This window comes from Macaca thibetana, unplaced genomic scaffold (assembly GCF_024542745.1).
Source record: "Macaca thibetana thibetana isolate TM-01 unplaced genomic scaffold, ASM2454274v1 unplaced_scaffolds41, whole genome shotgun sequence".
Taxonomy (NCBI): Eukaryota; Metazoa; Chordata; class Mammalia; order Primates; family Cercopithecidae; genus Macaca; species Macaca thibetana.
The window spans coordinates 1-17,463 of record NW_026088830.1 but is presented as its reverse complement, the minus strand read 5'-3'; the positions used below and the strand labels follow the sequence as shown (position 1 = coordinate 17,463).

At 53.5% G+C, this 17,463-nt stretch overlaps 1 protein-coding gene across 1 annotated transcript; it reads right to left on the bottom strand.

Moving 5' to 3' along the window:
• Nucleotides 1-542: 542 nt before the first annotated feature.
• On the bottom strand, nucleotides 543-17,450 carry LOC126947271 (IgGFc-binding protein-like). The gene is given in 16 exon segments (XM_050777975.1): nucleotides 543-597; nucleotides 681-745; nucleotides 1,079-1,768; nucleotides 3,556-3,645; nucleotides 3,708-4,243; nucleotides 5,252-5,353; nucleotides 5,431-5,622; nucleotides 5,781-5,917; nucleotides 6,017-6,057; nucleotides 6,485-6,650; nucleotides 7,042-7,094; nucleotides 8,467-8,594; nucleotides 8,597-8,765; nucleotides 8,768-8,820; nucleotides 15,344-15,463; nucleotides 15,581-17,450. Coding segments are annotated over 16 exon segments (3,396 nt in total). The 5' UTR covers nucleotides 16,380-17,450.
• Between the last annotated feature and the right edge of the window lie 13 nt (nucleotides 17,451-17,463).

Below are 17,463 nucleotides of genomic sequence, written 5' to 3'. Positions count from 1 at the left end.
GGAGGCTGAGGCCGGCATATCACTGAGGTCAGGAGTTTGAGACCAGTCTGGCCAACATGGCGAAACCTCGTCTCCACTAAAAATACAAAAATTTGCTGAGTGTAGTGTTGCACACGTGTGATCCCAGCTACTCTGGAGACTGAGGCAGCAGAATCACTTGAACCAAGGAGGCAGAGGTGGCAGTGAGCAGAGATGGCGCCACTGCACTCTAGCCTGGGTGACAAAGAGAGACTCTGTCTCAAAAAGAAAAAAAAGAAAGAAAGAAAGAAAGAAAAAAAAGTCATGCCTATCCAGTTCACCAAATTAAGTCAGTAATGTATCAGCACCTTCGCCAATACTGCTACCAGAGAAACAGCTGCGTGTGTGTGTTTCAGTGGGTTCTCGGGGGAAACCCCTCCACCGTAACTGAGATGCCAGTCTCCATAGGAGACCAGATCTTCTTGGTAAGAAAAGTTCTGCAGAGTAGCACGGGGTTCAAGCTCCACCTTTGCTGGGGTACTATGGCCAGTGATGGGCTACCCCACTCTGAAAAATAAAGCACGTCATAGTGCCTGCAGCTCCTGGTGCACACATACAGACACCATGGACATGAAGTGCCTGGCAGCCAAAAGGTCTGCAGTCAGCTGTATAGAAACTACAGCTGCTGTTGTTGTTGTTAAGGGGGTGATAGTGTCACCCACAGATTGTCCCCGTCCATGAAGCTTCTCCAGCCTGGGGCTTTCTCAACCTCTGATGGCACCACGTCCTGCCAATGAGTGGCAGAATAGGGAGGTGAGTAGGACAGAATCCAGGATTGAGGTGGGGAGAGGATGGGGAGGAAGGGAGGAGAGGGTGGGAGAGATTTGGAGAGAAAAGTCAATGCATGGAGGTGAAGAGAGGGTGGAGACAGAGGGGACAGAGTAGGGGGAGCAGCTCCCAAGTCCCTGAGGACACCTCCCTCATTGGCTTCCCACTCTGGGTTCTGATTGGCATTTTCTGTCCTCAGGGACCCCAGGCCTCACACATGCACTCTCATCTCTGTGCCCCCAACTGCTGGGCTGAGCACTGCCAGTGCCCCACCCACCCACAGGCCCCTCACCCCCTGCTCCCCATCTGTTCTCACCGTGACCTTCCACTGTCTCTGCTCCAGCCGCAGGGTGAAGTTTCCCACCTGGACCGTGATCACCCTGGTCACACTGACTCTCCCATTACCCCAGGCCACGTTCTCCTGCAGGACGGCAAACCGATGCAGGCCAGGCCGGGTGCCGCAGGTCTGAGCCAGCACATACACGCAGGTGCCCATGAAGTCGAAGCGGCGGCCATCGAAGGTGGTGTAGTGGGGGTCTCCTGACGCCTGGCAGGTGGCAGAGCCCACGGCCACACAGCCCAAGCTGCCACCGGATGGCCGGCAGGTCTCATGTGGGCCGCAGCTGGAGGGTTGACAGGACACCAGGCCGCCCTCCCGGCAGTGGCAAAGGGAATCACACCCGGGGCCAGGGTAGAAGGCCTCACCCAGCGGGTAGTAGCGGCCATCATAGAGGCAGCCACACTGGCCCACAGGTACACAGGTGTCACCACTGAGCACAAAGCCAGCATCGCAGACACAGCCTTCACGGCAGGCCGACTCACAGCCCTCGGGTGCTGAGAGGCTCGGGCAGCTCACGGGGCAGGAGTCACCGCAGAGCTCGTAGTGGCTGTGGGCAGGGCACTGGAAGGCTGTGGGGACAAGGTGGGCATGAGTCAGGTAGGTGTTTTGAGTTGGGGTCTGGGGAGGCCCTGAGTGGGAAAACTGCTCATGTCAACTTGGGTGTCTCCGGGTATGCACATGTGATCCAGGACATCTCACTGGGGGTCTCAGCATGGGACCTGGAATGGGAGGGGACATGCCCAGGTCTCTCTGACCAGGTTATGTGTTAGCCTGACCAAGTATTTCTAAAGATCAAATGACTCTGCTTGCCTGATTTTTATTTATGTTATTTATTTATTATATTATGTTGAGGACTGGGTCTCACTCTTCTCTCACTCAGGCTGGAGTGCGAGGCACGCTTACGGCAGCCTCGCTGAAACGTCACGAGGCCTTGTGCATAGCATTGGTCTGATCCATGTCTCAGCCTCCCAGATAACAGGTCCCGAGTGATTCTGGGGGATGTACCGGCGCTGAGCCACCTAATCTGGCTAATTAAGTGGTAGTTTTTTGTAGAGATGGGTCTCACTTAGGTCAGCCAGGACTTACCTGGGTGAAATGGGTAGTCACTATTATCTATTCGGCATATGCAAGATTCAGAAGCTGACTGATGGGTAGTTCTCAAGGGTGGGTGAATGTGGACTGGGGTTTGAGTCTGGCCACATTGATATCTTCAGGGTATGGACTCTGCCGTGATGGGCACCCAGCTGTGGGGTATGTACTGACAGCTGGAGGCATTCTTCCAAGTAGTCCGGTGTGACCATTGGTCTGTCTATCAGGATGTGCCTGGGTGAAGTTGGCTAAGATAACTGTGACAGGCGACGGTTTTGTGGGGGAGGGTTATTTTGGGGGGTGCTAATGGCATTGCCTGAAGGGGAAACGCATTAGGACATATCCAACTATGCATCTTGTGTGGATCTGCCCAGGGCTAGGTCCGGATCTGATTTTCTATCTGAGTGGTATCTAAACCAGTTTGTCTCAGTATGTAGAAAATTCTGTGCAGATACTCCACTGGAAGGCTTGCGAACTAATTCTATATGACTAGCGTGTTATTTCAGTGTGTGCAACAGACCAGGGCCCTGTTGTGGACCAGCTGTAAACTCACTTGGTCTTCTCTAAACAAGTGGTACCCTGCTTTGTGACTGAGGCAGGGTCAGTTCAATCCCAATATAGACCATGCCTTGGATGTCAGAGAGCATGGATCACCAATCCACAAGAGTTGTCCTGGACCATAGGTTTCTGACTAGGTGATTCTTTTCTTTTTTTCTATTCTTTCTTTGTTCTTTTCTTTTCTTTTTTTTTGTGATCTGATGTCTCACCTCCTGTTGCACAGGTTAGGAGTGCAGTGTCGCATATTGGCTCAGCTGTCAACCTCTGCCTCCTGGGTTTTCAAGTGATTCTCCTGCCTCAGCTTCCGTATTTAGGGGGGATTACACGGTGCTAACGCGCCTACCGACACCTGGATGGAATTTTGAATTTTTAGTAGGGGACGGGGGGTATCACCATGTTGACTGGGCTAGTCTCGATTTCCTGACCTCAGGTGATGAATCTGCCTTGGCCTCCGGCCTCCATAAGTGCTGAGGAGTAGCAGGCGTGTGAGCCACCGCGGCCTCAGGACTCTCAATTAGACCTGGTTTCTATAAAACGGTACTCTCTCTCACTGCAGTACCTGACTTGGGGCATTTTCAGTGTGTGAGGAAGCCAAGGGGTGTTTTCATGTCACAGGGTAGTATACTCAGTTCAGAGGAAGGGAAGGGTGAGCCCTGAGCCACCATGGAGGAGCATCGAAGGGGCTGGCTGTCCTTACGCAGTCATGGGAAAGGTAGGGCAGGGGAGAGACACTGTAGAGACCAACATAGTTATGGGGACCATGCGTGGGGAGCAGTACTCACGTGGGAACTCCGCAGGAAGTTCCAGGCAGCCTCCACTCGCCCGATATGCGCCCCTAGCGGCCATGAACAATGCTGCCACGTAGGCGGCAACTGCAGGACAGAGGCCTCCAGGATTGGCCCTGAACTCTGGCCTAGGCGTCCAGCAAGCAGACCCTGGAAGTACTGCCGCTGTGCGGGCACGTGGCAGTGGCAGGGCGCCAGCGGGCCGCGTCTACTTTGTCGGTGGCTGGGAGATGGATCACGCCGAAGCTGGCGTCCGGGCCGCCGAAGGGGACTCCTGCTGCTCTGGGGCCGGCATTAGTTGGGGGGGACGACTGGCATGGGCCCAGGACACACAGTTCTCCGCAAGCCCGGGGGCGCCGCCCCACCTGCACACCATCCATGCAGGTTTCCCGTCCACAGCCTTCAAGGTTCATACTGCGGTTTCGGGTCCTGGTGGTGTAGTTCCGCATAAGCGCCAGCAGAGAGCGCCCGCCGTACCGCCGCCGGCTAACGCGCAGGCGCCGGACGAAGCGGCCCAAAACTCGGTCCCGCAGTCGCGAATGTCGAAGCGAGGCGTGAGGCCCTGGAGGGTGTTGGTCCACCCACCACGGTGCCGCGCGCTCAGCCTCCCTCCGGTGGGTTGCGTGACGAGCAGCGAATCCCAGATGGTATGGGCAGGAGACACGAACACCAACCGCCTGTCCACCTGCGGGCGGGGGTTGGTGGGAGCTGATAAGCAGAGCACAACACGGGGTTTGAAACTCCTGGACGCCACCAGCTCTTAATAGTCTGGTGGGACCATGTGCTCATGCGTGCACCTTCCCACTCTGAAAATTAATATATGAGCAACTATAGGCCGGGACCTGCGGTGGCGCGCAGCCATACGAATCCCAGTACTTTGGTATGGAAGGCCGAGAGTGGGATGTTGGCTTGGAGGCCAGAAAGTTCTATAGACCAGGGCTTGGGCAACATCGTGAAGACGCCCCATGCATGTCTCTGTAGACAAAATAATTAAAGAAGAATCTTAGCCAGCGGTTGGTGACGGTACCTTGAGTCGCCGGCACTAATCTTGGGGGGGGATGGCCGGGGGCCAAAGGTGGGAGGATTCGATTGAACCACAGGAGTTCCCAGGACTGCAGGGAACCGCCTAGATCCTGTCAACTGCACTCCAGCCTGGGCAAACAGGGTCAGGATAAGAAAAAAAATAAGAGAGAAGGAAAAGCGGAGAAAGAAAAAAAAAAAAGAAAAAAAAATAGCTCTATTTAGGCGAGAACTTGTCACTGAATCCTTCATTCCGGTTACTATCTACAACAGGTAACGTTTTCTTGTAGTCCTAGTTTTCGGAGGGGGAATACAGTAGGCTCAGAGAGGGAAGAAGCCGCCGGGTGCGAAGCCATCAGGGCTTCGGAGACGGTGCTCGCTATTACGCCTCTGACCTCCGTTGGCCTTCATGCCCCAGAAACTATGCTGTGGAAGGTGCCCAGGGAGAATGGTTGAAAGCCCCTTTACCAGATGTTGCTCAGGCAACCCCAGAGTAGCCCGGGCACCAGCTCTCTGTTCTTGCCCACAGGTCCCCTCCCTCAACCTGTAGCTAGCCATGCTTGGAAGGCCAGCGAGGGCACTCAGTGTTCAGGCTGTGGTTTTGTGGGAGGATTTTGCAGGGGGGTGGGGAGTGGACACATGCGGGAATTGTTTAGCTGAAAGCATGGCTTGCCTCGGTGCTCAGTGGCTACAGTGACAGGGAGTTCGGCTAGCCCCGGAGGGTGGTCCGTGGCAGGGCAGTTGCGCATCAGAGCTGGTACTCGCATGGAGTTGACTATTGGGGGAAAATTAGTTTTAGATTCTGAGTTGTGATACGGTCGCATGCGTGATGTAATGGGGGGGGGGGGTCACCCCCAGGCTCGCCGTGGCCACTCGCAGTCTTGTGCTGATAGGGCTGGCAGCCGTGCTGGATCCGCGGATTGGCAGGGTGAGGCGAATGATCGCACCAACTTAATGTCGCATGAGCGTCCTGCCGCGCCATCAGGCTGGGTAGGTTGGGTGCCAGACCAGCGTAGGGCCGCACCCCAAGGCCCACAGCGGCACCTGTCGGGAGGAGGTGACTTATTCAGCCCTAAAAACTCACTGCACCGCCATCGTGGTAGGTGCCGTTGGGCCAGCAGCCGCAGCTGTTGTTTAGGGAAAACTCAGCTGGTCAGGCACTTAGCACGGAAACCCCGTGACGTCGCACTGGCCAGCCCTACTCACAGGGACCTTCGCATACGGCTGTGGTCCGCCAGGCGGGCGCCAGGGGGGATCGGACATGCTGGATGGGCAGTGGTGGGCCGCGCCGCAGACCTCATAGGGGCTGGTTATTTCTGAGGCATGGGTGTGATCGCTTCTGTTGGACAGATGAAGGAGCGAGGGAAGGACGAGAAACTAGATGATGGTGAGGGGGTGATAGTGTGTATGTGAGTCGGTGGTAGGGGGTCACAGGTACGCGAGTGTGGCGGGATGGAGATAGTCAGTGCCAAAATAGGGCTTAAAGGGATAACAAAAAATAAGGGGGGGGGGGCACTCCAGACGAAAGAGGGAGAGCAGGAGGGAACAAGGGACACAGAGAGACTTGAGAACACTGAGACAGAGAACAATGGGAGGTGAGAAAGCAGTAGACCAGGTAGACCCAAGAAGATAACTGAGGGAGACTAGAATATGAGATAGAAACAGACAGAGTCAAGTCAAAGCGTAGGGCACTAGAGACGAGCACCAAGAGACAGAGAGTACAAACAGAGAGGAAAAATGCAAACCAAAAGTGACCCAGGAGGACCAGAGTGAAAAAAAAAATATCCAACTAGCCCCGATAGGAAGACGACGGATCGTGACCCCAGCCACGCGCATCTGCTACCCCGACTCTCACCCACAGAGCTGACCTGTGGCACGCCAGTTGCGATGACCAAACCCAGCTCGCCTGGCTAGGGCGGGCCACGTAGGAAGGCTCCAAGCGCAGTGGCAAAGAAATGTCGTTGGGCTCCCACTCACCCATGCAGACGTCCAGTAACTCAGGCCCTTGAAAGCAGCTCTTCAGGTGGGGATGGCACCTTTGGGAGCATGGCAGGTGGCGTATGGGGCCCCCCCTGAGGGACAGGGATCCAGGGGTCAGCAAAAGCCATGGGCCCCTCGTTACTGTTCCAGACTTGGTACTTAAGGGCAAGTTGGCGGCTGGACCTCCGGACATACGTCCCAACTCAGTGGGTTCGCCCAGCCTCGGGACTCGCCAGATGCCGCCCCAAGATGGGTATGGAGGGAAGCCAAGGGTGCCATTAGGGATGACCTGGTCGATGGTTGGGGTTGCGGTCCATTGTTTACCAACAGAGCGCCGCGACTCTGCGCCATGATTAGCTGCTGGGCAGCGTCAACATTCTACCGGCCCAAATTTCCAGTCATAGCCTGACTTGCAGTCTCAAAAAGTCAGGCCACCTGCAGTGCATGTGGATAGCAAGGTGGGTCCACTGGAAAAATCCCGACCGGTTTGGCCGCGGAGGACGAGGCAACGCTCGTAATAGCCACCACCAGTTCACCTTGGGGAAGGAGGAAGAGAGGTCAATCGGCGTCACATGGAGGTGTTTATGGCCCCAGCGCTGGCCCGTCTGTCCTCCCTCTCTCGCTTGCTCCCTACCGGTGGGTCTAGGGAGGGGCCAAGGCCTTTCCTCTGATAGTTGGATTGTCATTGGAACACAGTGTTGGACATTTGTTCTGGCCCAAGGTCTTGGGGAATGATAATCTCACTTTACTCTTTTCTAATCTTCTCCCTTGATCTTCTACCTCCCTCCCGTCTGACTCTCTGTATCTCTCCGCCTCTGTCTTCACCTAAGTCTCTTTCCACTTGGTCGTCTCTCTCTCTCTTCTCTTCTATGTCTGTCTTCTCCTCCTCTTTCCTCCTTCCTCCCTCCCCTCCCATCATTCTCTTGTGTGTCTCTTTCACTTCACTCACTATCATTTATTTACCGGCCCTTCTCTGTTCCATCTCTCTGTCTGTCTGTCTGTGTGCTACCATTAAGTCTCTGGTCTCCATTTCCATTGGCAGAGAAGGTCAAGCCCATCTCTTTTCCGGTGATCTCACTATTATATATATACTATTTCCTTTTTTGGGGGCGGTGGGCATGGTTAATCGCTCTGTTGGTCCAGGCTGAGAGTACAGTGTCAAAATCTTGAGCTCTTGCAACCGCTCGACTCCAGGTTCAAGTGAGTGATTCTCCTGCCTCGGCCTCCTGAGTAGCTGGAGATTACAGTTAGCGCCCAGTACTCAGCTAATTTTTGTATTTTTAGTAGACGGAGGGTTTCACCATATTGGCAAGGCTGGTCTTGAAACTACTGATCCTCAGTTGATCCACCTACCTCGGCCTCCCCTTAGTGCATGGGTATTAACAGGTGTGAGCCCCCATGACCCAAGCCCATATACCCTATATTTCTCTCCATGTCCTGGTCTCTGGGCCTCTCAACTATGTTGTTCCCATCATCAGGACTCACTCAAACGAGTGTTCACCTTTGGATCTTAGAACTCTGTGCTCAGCATGTGGGACATGCACCACTCTTGCTGTGGGACTATGCTCCGGCTGCACCAGAGCACTCAGATGAGGAAACTGGAGGGCCTACCAATTTGAGAAACTGCTACAGCATCACCTAGCTCATTTAAGGTGGAGAGGCTGGATTCAAAACCAGGTCTGTAAAAAAGGCAAATGTCCGAGGTCCTAGGTTAAAGCCCTTAGCAAGGGGGCTAGGCTTGTCTGATTCCCAGGAACGGCGGTGATATTTTTGCTGGAATTATTCTTTTTGTTGACATTTTGTTTCAGGCCCAGGTGAAGACAAAGAGCCTTGAGCTGCTAACTGGGGTCGTCAGGATCCCTCCTGTCCTCCCGGGGACCTCAGGGGACCATCCTGCCCCACACATACCCGGACTTTGCCGATCTCGCCCTTGTGGATGGAGATGTTGGTGCCCAGGGGGGGCAGCCCACAGTGACGATCTCTCACGTAGGACACAGCAGGGTTGCCCCGGTTCTCGTTCTTGGTGGTGACGGTGAGGGCGTCAGGCCCTGGGTGTTGACCCCCGGGCAGCCATTCGTTGCCAGCACATAGTTACATGGTGCCCTGGAAGTCAAACGCGAGCGGCCGTCGAAGGTTGTAGGTTAGTGTGTGGGTCGTCCCCACAGCCAGCACGTGGCCTCATAGTTGGGCACGCACTCGCCCATGGCCACCCTGCTCCTTTGCACGTCTCCTGTGGCCGGCATGTCACACCGTCGCACGGGTCTGGGGACAGAAGAGGGGAGGACCTTGAGAGGCGGCCCATTGTAAAGGATGGCCGCCTGCCTCCACATCTACCCCAGTCTGTGCAGGGATCTGAGGGTCTACGCAGGCAAGACCGGGATTCCAGAGTCCTCATGTCTAGGACCCAGGTGCTATAGTTTTGCTTTTGTATTTGGTTTTGTTTGTTGGTTTTTGAGATGGAGTCTTTCTCTGTCACCCAGGCTGGAGAGCAGTGGTGAACCAACCCCCGGCTCACATGCAACCTCTGCCTCCCGAGCTCAAGCGGATTTCCTGACTCAGCCTCCTGAGTAGCTGGGATTACAGGTGCCCGCCACCATGCTTGGCTGATTTTTGTATTTTTAGTAGAGACAGGGTTTCACCATGTTGTCCAGGCTAGTCTCGAGCTCCAGACATCAAGTGATCAGCCAACCTTGGCCTCCCAGAGTGCTGGGGATTACAGGCATTGAGCCACCATGCCCCAGCCTGCCCTGTTTTCAAGACCGGCCCCTGGGAGTCCCACACGTCTGACACTGAGGCCCCATGGTGGACTGTGTCTAAGTCTCGGGTGTCAATGTTCCCATACCTGAGACCCGGGTCCCAGAGGGTCCCTACAGCCAAGACCCAGGCCCTAGAGTCCCCCTACCCCTAAGACTGAGGCTCGAGCGCCCTGTCATTTGCTGTGTGAGACTGAGGTTGTGGAGTCCATGAGGTTTTGGAGACCTAACACCAAGGCTTGGGTTGTGTTAGGATGCAGTTTCCATGGTGTCCTCGCTTGAGATTTCAGCCTGTTCTTCTATTTTAAGTTTTTATAGGAACCTCATCCTCTTCACTTACCTAGTCTACGGCTGCTTTCACGCCACCATGGCAGAGTGAGTAGCTGTGATCGAGAAGGTATAGCCTGCAAGCTTCAACATTTTACCATCTAGCCCTTTTAGAGAAAAGGTGCACTTGACCCAAGTTTGATAATCTGTGCCCCAGGGGTCCTTGTGTCGGCAGTGCCTGCCCTGAGAGCCATTCATGTCTGAGATCCCAGCACTACAGTTCTCTCTGTTCAAGGCCTGGGCCCCAGCCAGGTGTGGTGGCTCAGGCCTGTAATCCCAGCACTTTAAGAGGCTGAGGTGGGAGGATCGCTTGAGAGCCCTGGAGTTTGAGAGCAGCCTGGACAACATGGCAAGACCCCCGTTTCTACAGAACAATTAATAAATCAGGCAGGCATGGTGGTGTGTGCCTGTAGTCCGCCGCTACTCAGGGGCTGAGGCAGGAGGATTGTTTTGAGCCCAGGAAATCGAGGCACAGTAACCTACACTACACTCCAGCCTGGTGTGGACAGAGTAAGACCTTATCTCAAAAAAATAAAAAAAATAAAAAAAATAAAAAAAGATCTAGGCCTCAGAGTCCCCCATGCCTGAGACCTCAGCCCTCTGGACGTCTCCACATTTGATAGCAATTGGTCCTCCAATTTCTCTAGGTCCTGGTGGCCTCTGTGCCCTAGACTAGGGCCCTGGGTGATCTTCTGGCAAGTGCTCAGTGCCAGGGGGGTCTCAGCATGATTTGAAACGTCTGAGGCCCTAACTAGCTAAGTCTCATGGCCTGGGCCTCCCTCAGTGCAAAAACTCCACCCCGAGGATGGCTATATTCAAGCCAGTAGCCTTGGAGGGTGTCTCACTGCTGAGGCCCTGTCCTGGCGGGCTTTCTGTGTCCAAGACCCTGTTCCTACAGTTACTAAACATCTGTGAGCCAGCTTGTGGAATCCCTGTGTGGGGAGAAGCCAGTCTTCAAATTTCTCCTTCCTCCTGTGCCTGTTTACCAATGTACCGCCTCTCAGCTTCAGATGCACCCGCGGAGTTAAGCTTTGTCAACAGAGGGCGCTGGAGAGTCACTGCAGGCAGGGAGGGGCTCCTGGTCTGGCTTCCAGCTGGTTTGGCCCTTCCAGCTCTGGCCAGGGTGTGTGGCCACAGGCAGCAAGTGCCACTGGTCCCAGCTGGCTTCCCAGTGAGGGGTTTCCTTCTTGCCCAGCTCCCAGCCTGCAGAAACCTCTGTGCCACCCAGTGGGCTACAGCTGCACTAGGACTGGACTCAGCCTTGGGGCTGATTCTCCCCTCCTTGAAGAGGAGGGGCCAATTTCTCCCTTCCATGAGGCCTCTACCGTAGCCCTAGGAAGTGGGGGCTACTTCCTCTGTCTGCTTTGGTGGTATTCTTTAGTGTTCTCTTTACCGTTTCTTATTTCTATTTATTTGTTTGTGTTGTAAACAGACAAGGTCTTGCTGCCTTGCCCAGGCTGGAGGGCAGTGGTACAATCATAGCTCACTGTAGCCCTCGAACCGCCTGGTCTCAAGTGATCCTCCCAACTCAGGCCTCCTGAATAGAGGGGGAATGGGACCACAGCATGCATCACACGCCTGGCTACGTTAAATTTTTGTGGAGACGGGTGTCTCGCTATGTTGCCCAGGGCTGGTTCTTGAATTCCTGGCCTCAAAGCGATCTTCCAAAGTGCTGGGTGTGTGAGCCACCGTACCAGGGCCCTCTTTGCCTTTTTGTTTTTACTTTTTTTTTTTTTTATTGAGACAGAATTTCGCTCTGTCACCCAGGCTGGGGTGCAGTGGCCGGATCTCAGCTCACTGCAAGCTCCGCCTCCTCCCGGGTTTAGGCCATTCTCCTGCCTCAGACTCCCGAGTAGCTGGGGACTACAGGCGCCCGCCACCTCTTGCCCGGCTAGTTTTTTTGTTATTTTTTAGTTAGAGACGGGTTTCTCACGTGTTAGCCAGGATGGTCTCGATCTCCATGAGCGTCGTGATCCGCCCGTCACTCGGCCCTCCCAAAGTGTCTGGGATTACAGGCTTGAGCCAACCGCGCCCGGCCCTCTTTGCCTTTTAATAGTTAATCTCGCCTATTATTAAGGAATGATTTCTTTAATTGAACTTTCCTCATTCAAATGGCTGTGTGCTTTCCTGGTTTCTGTCTCTCGACTGGATGCTGAGTGATATTACCGCCTGTTCCTGGGAGTACCCATTGTCCGGCTCACACACCCTTGAGAGTCTTAGACCCTACACCTGTGTGTGGCTGGAGCTCCTTATTATCTATCCATGTGGGGAGGAGGGTTCTTCTCTGCTCGTCGTCCTAAGAAAATGAGCCCTGGGGGGGTGGCTCTGTGTCCCAGATTTAGTCTGGGGGGGTTCCCCCACATCAGGAGACTATATCCCTAGAAATCCTTATCTCCCACTTGAGAGGGGTCGGTCCATATCCAATGTTCTGCCTTGGTGGGGTCTCTGTGCCTCAAACTCAAAGACTCAGAACTCTGCTCTCTGTCCCTGTCCTTTAAGGATTCCAGTCCTCTCCCCTGCCCTTTGGTGCTGTGTGTCTGGAACCCCAGGCCTAATTCCTTTTCGCACCAGTGGTCAGCTCACGCATGGCCCCCCTAGGCTGCTTGCCTTTTTGCCTGCTCTTTAGTATTACTAAATTCTTACAGGAGCCCTCACCATAAACTCGTTCACTTATATAGGTCTACAGCTGCTTTCCCATTTCATGCCACAGTGGCAGAGGTGAGTAGTTGGAACCGAGACCATAAAGCCTGCAAGCCTGAAACATTTACCATGTAGCCCGTATCAGCAATCGCGTGTAGCGCACGGGCCCTGGGCCTCTATTACCGAGGGTCTCTGACATCAACACCTTGAGAAACCTCTGAGGGTTCCCCTACAGGCCTGGATTGGCCCTAAGGGTCACTGCCTCCCACAGTAGGTGGGGCCTGGCCGCATGGGGGTGAAACCCCACCCCCAGGGGTCCTCCAGTTGCGGCGGACCTCAAATCGTAGTCTGTGCAACCGCTCCGCCCAATGTACACCCCCAGGTCACATCACCCTCGGCACCAGGAGTCCCTGTACTCCATCCATAGTACATCAGCCCCAGTCCCAGCCCAGCCAGCACCTTTGGGATGCAAGCTCAGGACGCCTCGGAGGATGGCACACCTGCCCCGGCTGGCAGTGCTGTGTTCCTGGCCAACACCACGCCTTTACGCACATGGCATGTACCTGCTGCCACAGTCTGTCAATGAGGACTGGTCTGCTCCGGTCTGTGGGTGAGAGAGGGCAGGCTATCAGACACCATGGGTGGGAGCCGAATTCAATCTCTGGCATTCTGGGCACAGAGGGGTTTGCAGACATCACAGACAAGGGACATCTCTCAGCAGGATGGCCCCCTGTCTGTGAAGCTGAGGCACAGCATGGGTTTGGGGCCGTCATTCATTTGTACATTTGTTCATTCACTTTTATTCATCAACTCATTCATTCCAAAATATCCGCTCAATCTCTGCTGTAGGAGAAATGGTGTGACATAGTAACTAAGGGCAGATCGCCTGAGCTTGAAGTTCGTTTCTGCTGTTTCCAAATTCTGTGACTCTGAGCAAGTTACTTCACCGCTTTATGGCTCAGTTTCCTGATGTGTACATTGCAGAAAATAGTAGCGCCTGCCTATGGAAGTATAACTGAGTTAATAACACATGTAAAATTCAGATAAAATGAAAAGGGTAGGCTGGACGCGGTGGCTCATGCTTGTAATCCCAGCACTTTGGGAGGCCGAGGCGGGTGGATCTCGAGGTCAGAAGACTGAGACCATCCTGGCTAACATGGTGAAACCTAGTCTCTACTAAAAATGCAAAAAATTAGGCAGGTGTGGTGGCGGGCGCCTGTAGTCCCAGCTACTCGGGAAACTGAGGCAGGAGAATGGAGTGAACTCAGGAGGCGGAGCTTGTAGTGAAGCGAAACCTCGCCACTGCACTCTAGCCTGAGTGACAGAGCGAAACTCCATCTCAAGAAAAAAAAAAAAAAAAAGTCTTCCTTTAAAACATTCAGATAGGAGAGATACGGGGGGTAGACATCAAACAAGACTGGGAGAATGTGGCTTATTTTTGAAGCTAAGTAATGGGTAAGTACATGGACAGTTCTTCCACTATTCTCTTAATTTTCGCATGTTTGAAAATTTTCAGAATAAAAAGTTTTTTAGATATGTTTGTATGTATAAAAATATGCACACATAGCACTTTAAAACATTACATGATACATAGAATGGCACTATCTACAATTTTTCGTGATTATTACTATTATATACGTGAGGGGAAAACAGAGAGAGGGTCCCACCCCGGGAGAGCTCACAGTCCTGCAAGGGAGTCAGGGCATTAGCACATATACATGCTCCAGTCAAGAAGAAGGACCAACAGGGAGACAGTGGGAGTGGGACGCAAGAGGGTGTTAGCAGCTGGTGTAACAGATGAAAAATCTTGTTTTGTGGTCAGAATGGCTCCTTTTTCCAGACCTGGAAGGCCAAAGGAGCCACAACTTTTGCCCCTCCCCCCCCCCCCCCCCCCCCCCCCCCCCCCCCCCCCCCTCTCCCTTACAGTTGGGGTACGGACGCATGTCTATAAATTTATTTTAAGGAATACCACAACTTACCTGGGGAGTCAGGGTGAGGGTTTAAAGCTTCTGAGTCCATGGTGGATATTTAGGAAAAGGAATTTTACCACTGCCATGTGGATGGTGGGACAGAGTGAGCAAAGGTAGGAGTCCTGGTAGGGACTACCAAGGTGGGGACCTCATGGAAGGCACCAGCTGGGACCAAGGTAGAGCATGGGTGGAAGGGGAAAGAAGTGGGCAACAAGAGACATTCAAGGATATGAGTGAGTGGACTAACTGTGGTGGTTCACGCCTGTTAATGGTGCACTACTTTGGGAGGGCCACAGGCAGGTGATATCATTTGAGAGTTCAGGGAGTTTGAGAGCAGCCTGGCCCAGATATGGCAAAACCCACAACTTCTCTCTAACCAAAAACCAATAAGATTAGCCTGGGGCTATAGTGGCCCACGCCTGACTGCTCCTAGCTAACTCAGGGAGGCCTGAGACAAAGAGAAAATTGCTTTCAACCTGGGGACTCAGACTTTGGTTGCAAGTGAACCTGAACCCATGCAAGTTAGTCAGAGGTTGCACTCCAGCTCTGGGCAACCAGAAGCATGGGACCTATGTCTTAAAAAAAAAAAAAAAAAAGGTGGCTGAATATGGGATCCAGACCTATGGTGGCTCATGCCCATTAATCCCAGCAGCTTTTGGTGTGGCCAAAGGCTGGAGTATGGCTTGAGGCCTGGAGATTCAACGATCCAGCCCTTGAGCAACATAATGAGACACCCCCATGTCTATGTCCCTCCACAATAAAAATTAAAAACTCGCTGGGCTTGGTGGTGCACGCTATAGTCCAGGTACTGGAAAGGGAAGGTGAAGGATTGCCTTGAAGCCAAGGACTTTGGGGCTGCAGTGAGCTATGACGGTACCACTACACACTCTATCCTGGGTGACAGAGTGAGACCTTGACTCAAAAAGCATAAATAAGAGACCAAGTAGGCTGTGGGGCTGATGAGGATGGGAGGGGTGAGGCCCCATATTCTGCCCCAGATGACTAAGTTCCTACCTCATAGTAGACAACCATTGTGTAAAAGCACACTCAGCTGGATGTCACGCAGGCTTCACCGTGTAGAGGAAGCCGCGTCACACTGGCAGCCTTCAACCACACCATCTGGGCACCTGCAGAGGGGCACTGGAGAGCCGCGCAGGCCCAGGGAGCTGTGTCCGCGCAGGAAGCTCGTATTTCTTTTCGCTGGGCACTTCATGGCTGCAAGGAAGGGGTGCCCGTCAGAGCCCTGAGGAGGGAGGGGCTGCAAGGCCCAGGGTCTACCCTTCTGTGCTTCAACCTCTCCCCTCCCTGCCCCTCTGGCTCTCCCTCACTCACGACAGAAAGTTTCCGTCCTCCAGGGCTTCACGTGGCCTCCAGCCGCCTGGCAAGCACTCACATAGGCATGGATGTTGCTGCAGAGAATGCTCAGGTTCCCACCACCCAGGCAGAGATCAAAGACGCAATCTTGCAAGGGACCCTGGGGATCCACCAGCTTGTGGCAGGAAGCCAGCGGCCCTGTGGCGCTGGAGAGGAGCCCACAGAACTCCTCCTTCTCATACTTCTTCTCCTGCTCGGGAGGACACTTGCTGGTGTCACAGCCCTCGCTCCCTGGCGGGCAGGTGGGCGGCGGCAGGCAGGGAGAGCCAGGTACCGCCTCCTCCCAGGAGTTGCCGAAGTCATTGGCGTTGCCTGCCTGTGAGCCGTTGGGCTTCTGGAAGTCATCCTTGGGGTCGCCGTTGTAGTTCCCACACAGGCCGCACATCAGCTGGTAGTAGTTTCCGGGGATGGTGACCCGCACATAGTACACAAGGTCGTAGGCCACACGCAGGCCGAAGTCGGTCTCAATCACAACGTCTGAACCATGCTGGGAGGCTCGGATCTGGCCGTTGGCCAGCACCACGGGCAGCTTCATGTCCACACCGTTCACCTGGGAGGCGAGAGAGGCAGGCCACGCTTCAGAAAGTAAACTTTGAGTGGGGTCAGACCCTAGTTCAAGCCCATGCCTGATGCTGAAGATCTGTGTGTCCTCACCTCTTAGGCCCTCAGTTTCGTATTTATGAAATGGATATAATAATAGGGTCTGATATTGCATTGAATGGTGGTCCCCAAAAGACATATTCACCCAGAATCCCATAATGTGAGCTTACTTGGAATAAAGTTCTTGCAGATGTAATAGGATAATAATCTCAACATGAGATTGTCCTGGATTAAGCTGGGCCCTAAATCAATGACAAGTGTCCTTATAAGAGCCAGAGAGAAAAAGACACAGACACACAAGAAAAGGTCACATGAAGATGAAGGCACAGATTAGAATGGTGTTGTCACAAGCCCAGAGAACCTGGAGCCTCCAGAGCTGGAAACGGAAAGCAAGATCCCCCAACCAGTGCCTTTGGAGACGGTGCAGCTCTGCCGACACCCTGATGTTGAACTTCTGGCATCCAGGACTGTGGGAAAGTACATGTACTGTTTTAAGCCACGAAGCTTGTGATAATCGTTATGGCAGCCACGGGAATCGAATACATGTCTCAAGGAAGTAACAAGCCTCCAGCTATCCTTTATGTACCACTCGATGCAGGCATTAATAAGCAATGATCGCCCCCAGAGCCACTTGCCCGAGTTCAAACAGTTTCCCCCTTACCCTCTTTGTGACCTTGGGCAAGAGAGTCACCTCTCCCTGTTTCTCTTTCCTCATCTTTCAGGCGAAAATAAGGTGTTTGCCCCACGGAATTGTCAGCCTCAGATGAATTAATGTCTGTAAAGTGCTGAGAAACATGGCTGGCATAGCATGCATGCTTCAGGAGCATCTGCCGTTACTAGCAGCTATGAATGGAGGTTTTTCTTCTGAAGAGTAAACGGACACCACAGGTTTTTGCTTTAAAGCATCAGCGGGTGGAAAGTTAGACTAAATTCTTGGGGAAATGAACTCAAACCTATGAGCTGAGGACCAGTGGTTTCAGTTTAAGGTTACTAGGCACCAACAAAGCCTCCTAAATCCACCCCTGGACGGGGCACAGTGGCTCATGTCTATGATCCCAGCACTTTGAGACTCTAAGGCGGGAAGATCACTGGAGCCCAGGAGTTCAAGGTCAGTCTGGGCAACATATCGAGATCCTGTCTCTACAAAATAAAACAAATTAACTGGGCATGGTGGTGCATGCCTGTAGTCCCAGCCACTCAGGAGGCAGAAGTGGTAGGATTGCTTGAGACCAGGAGTTCAA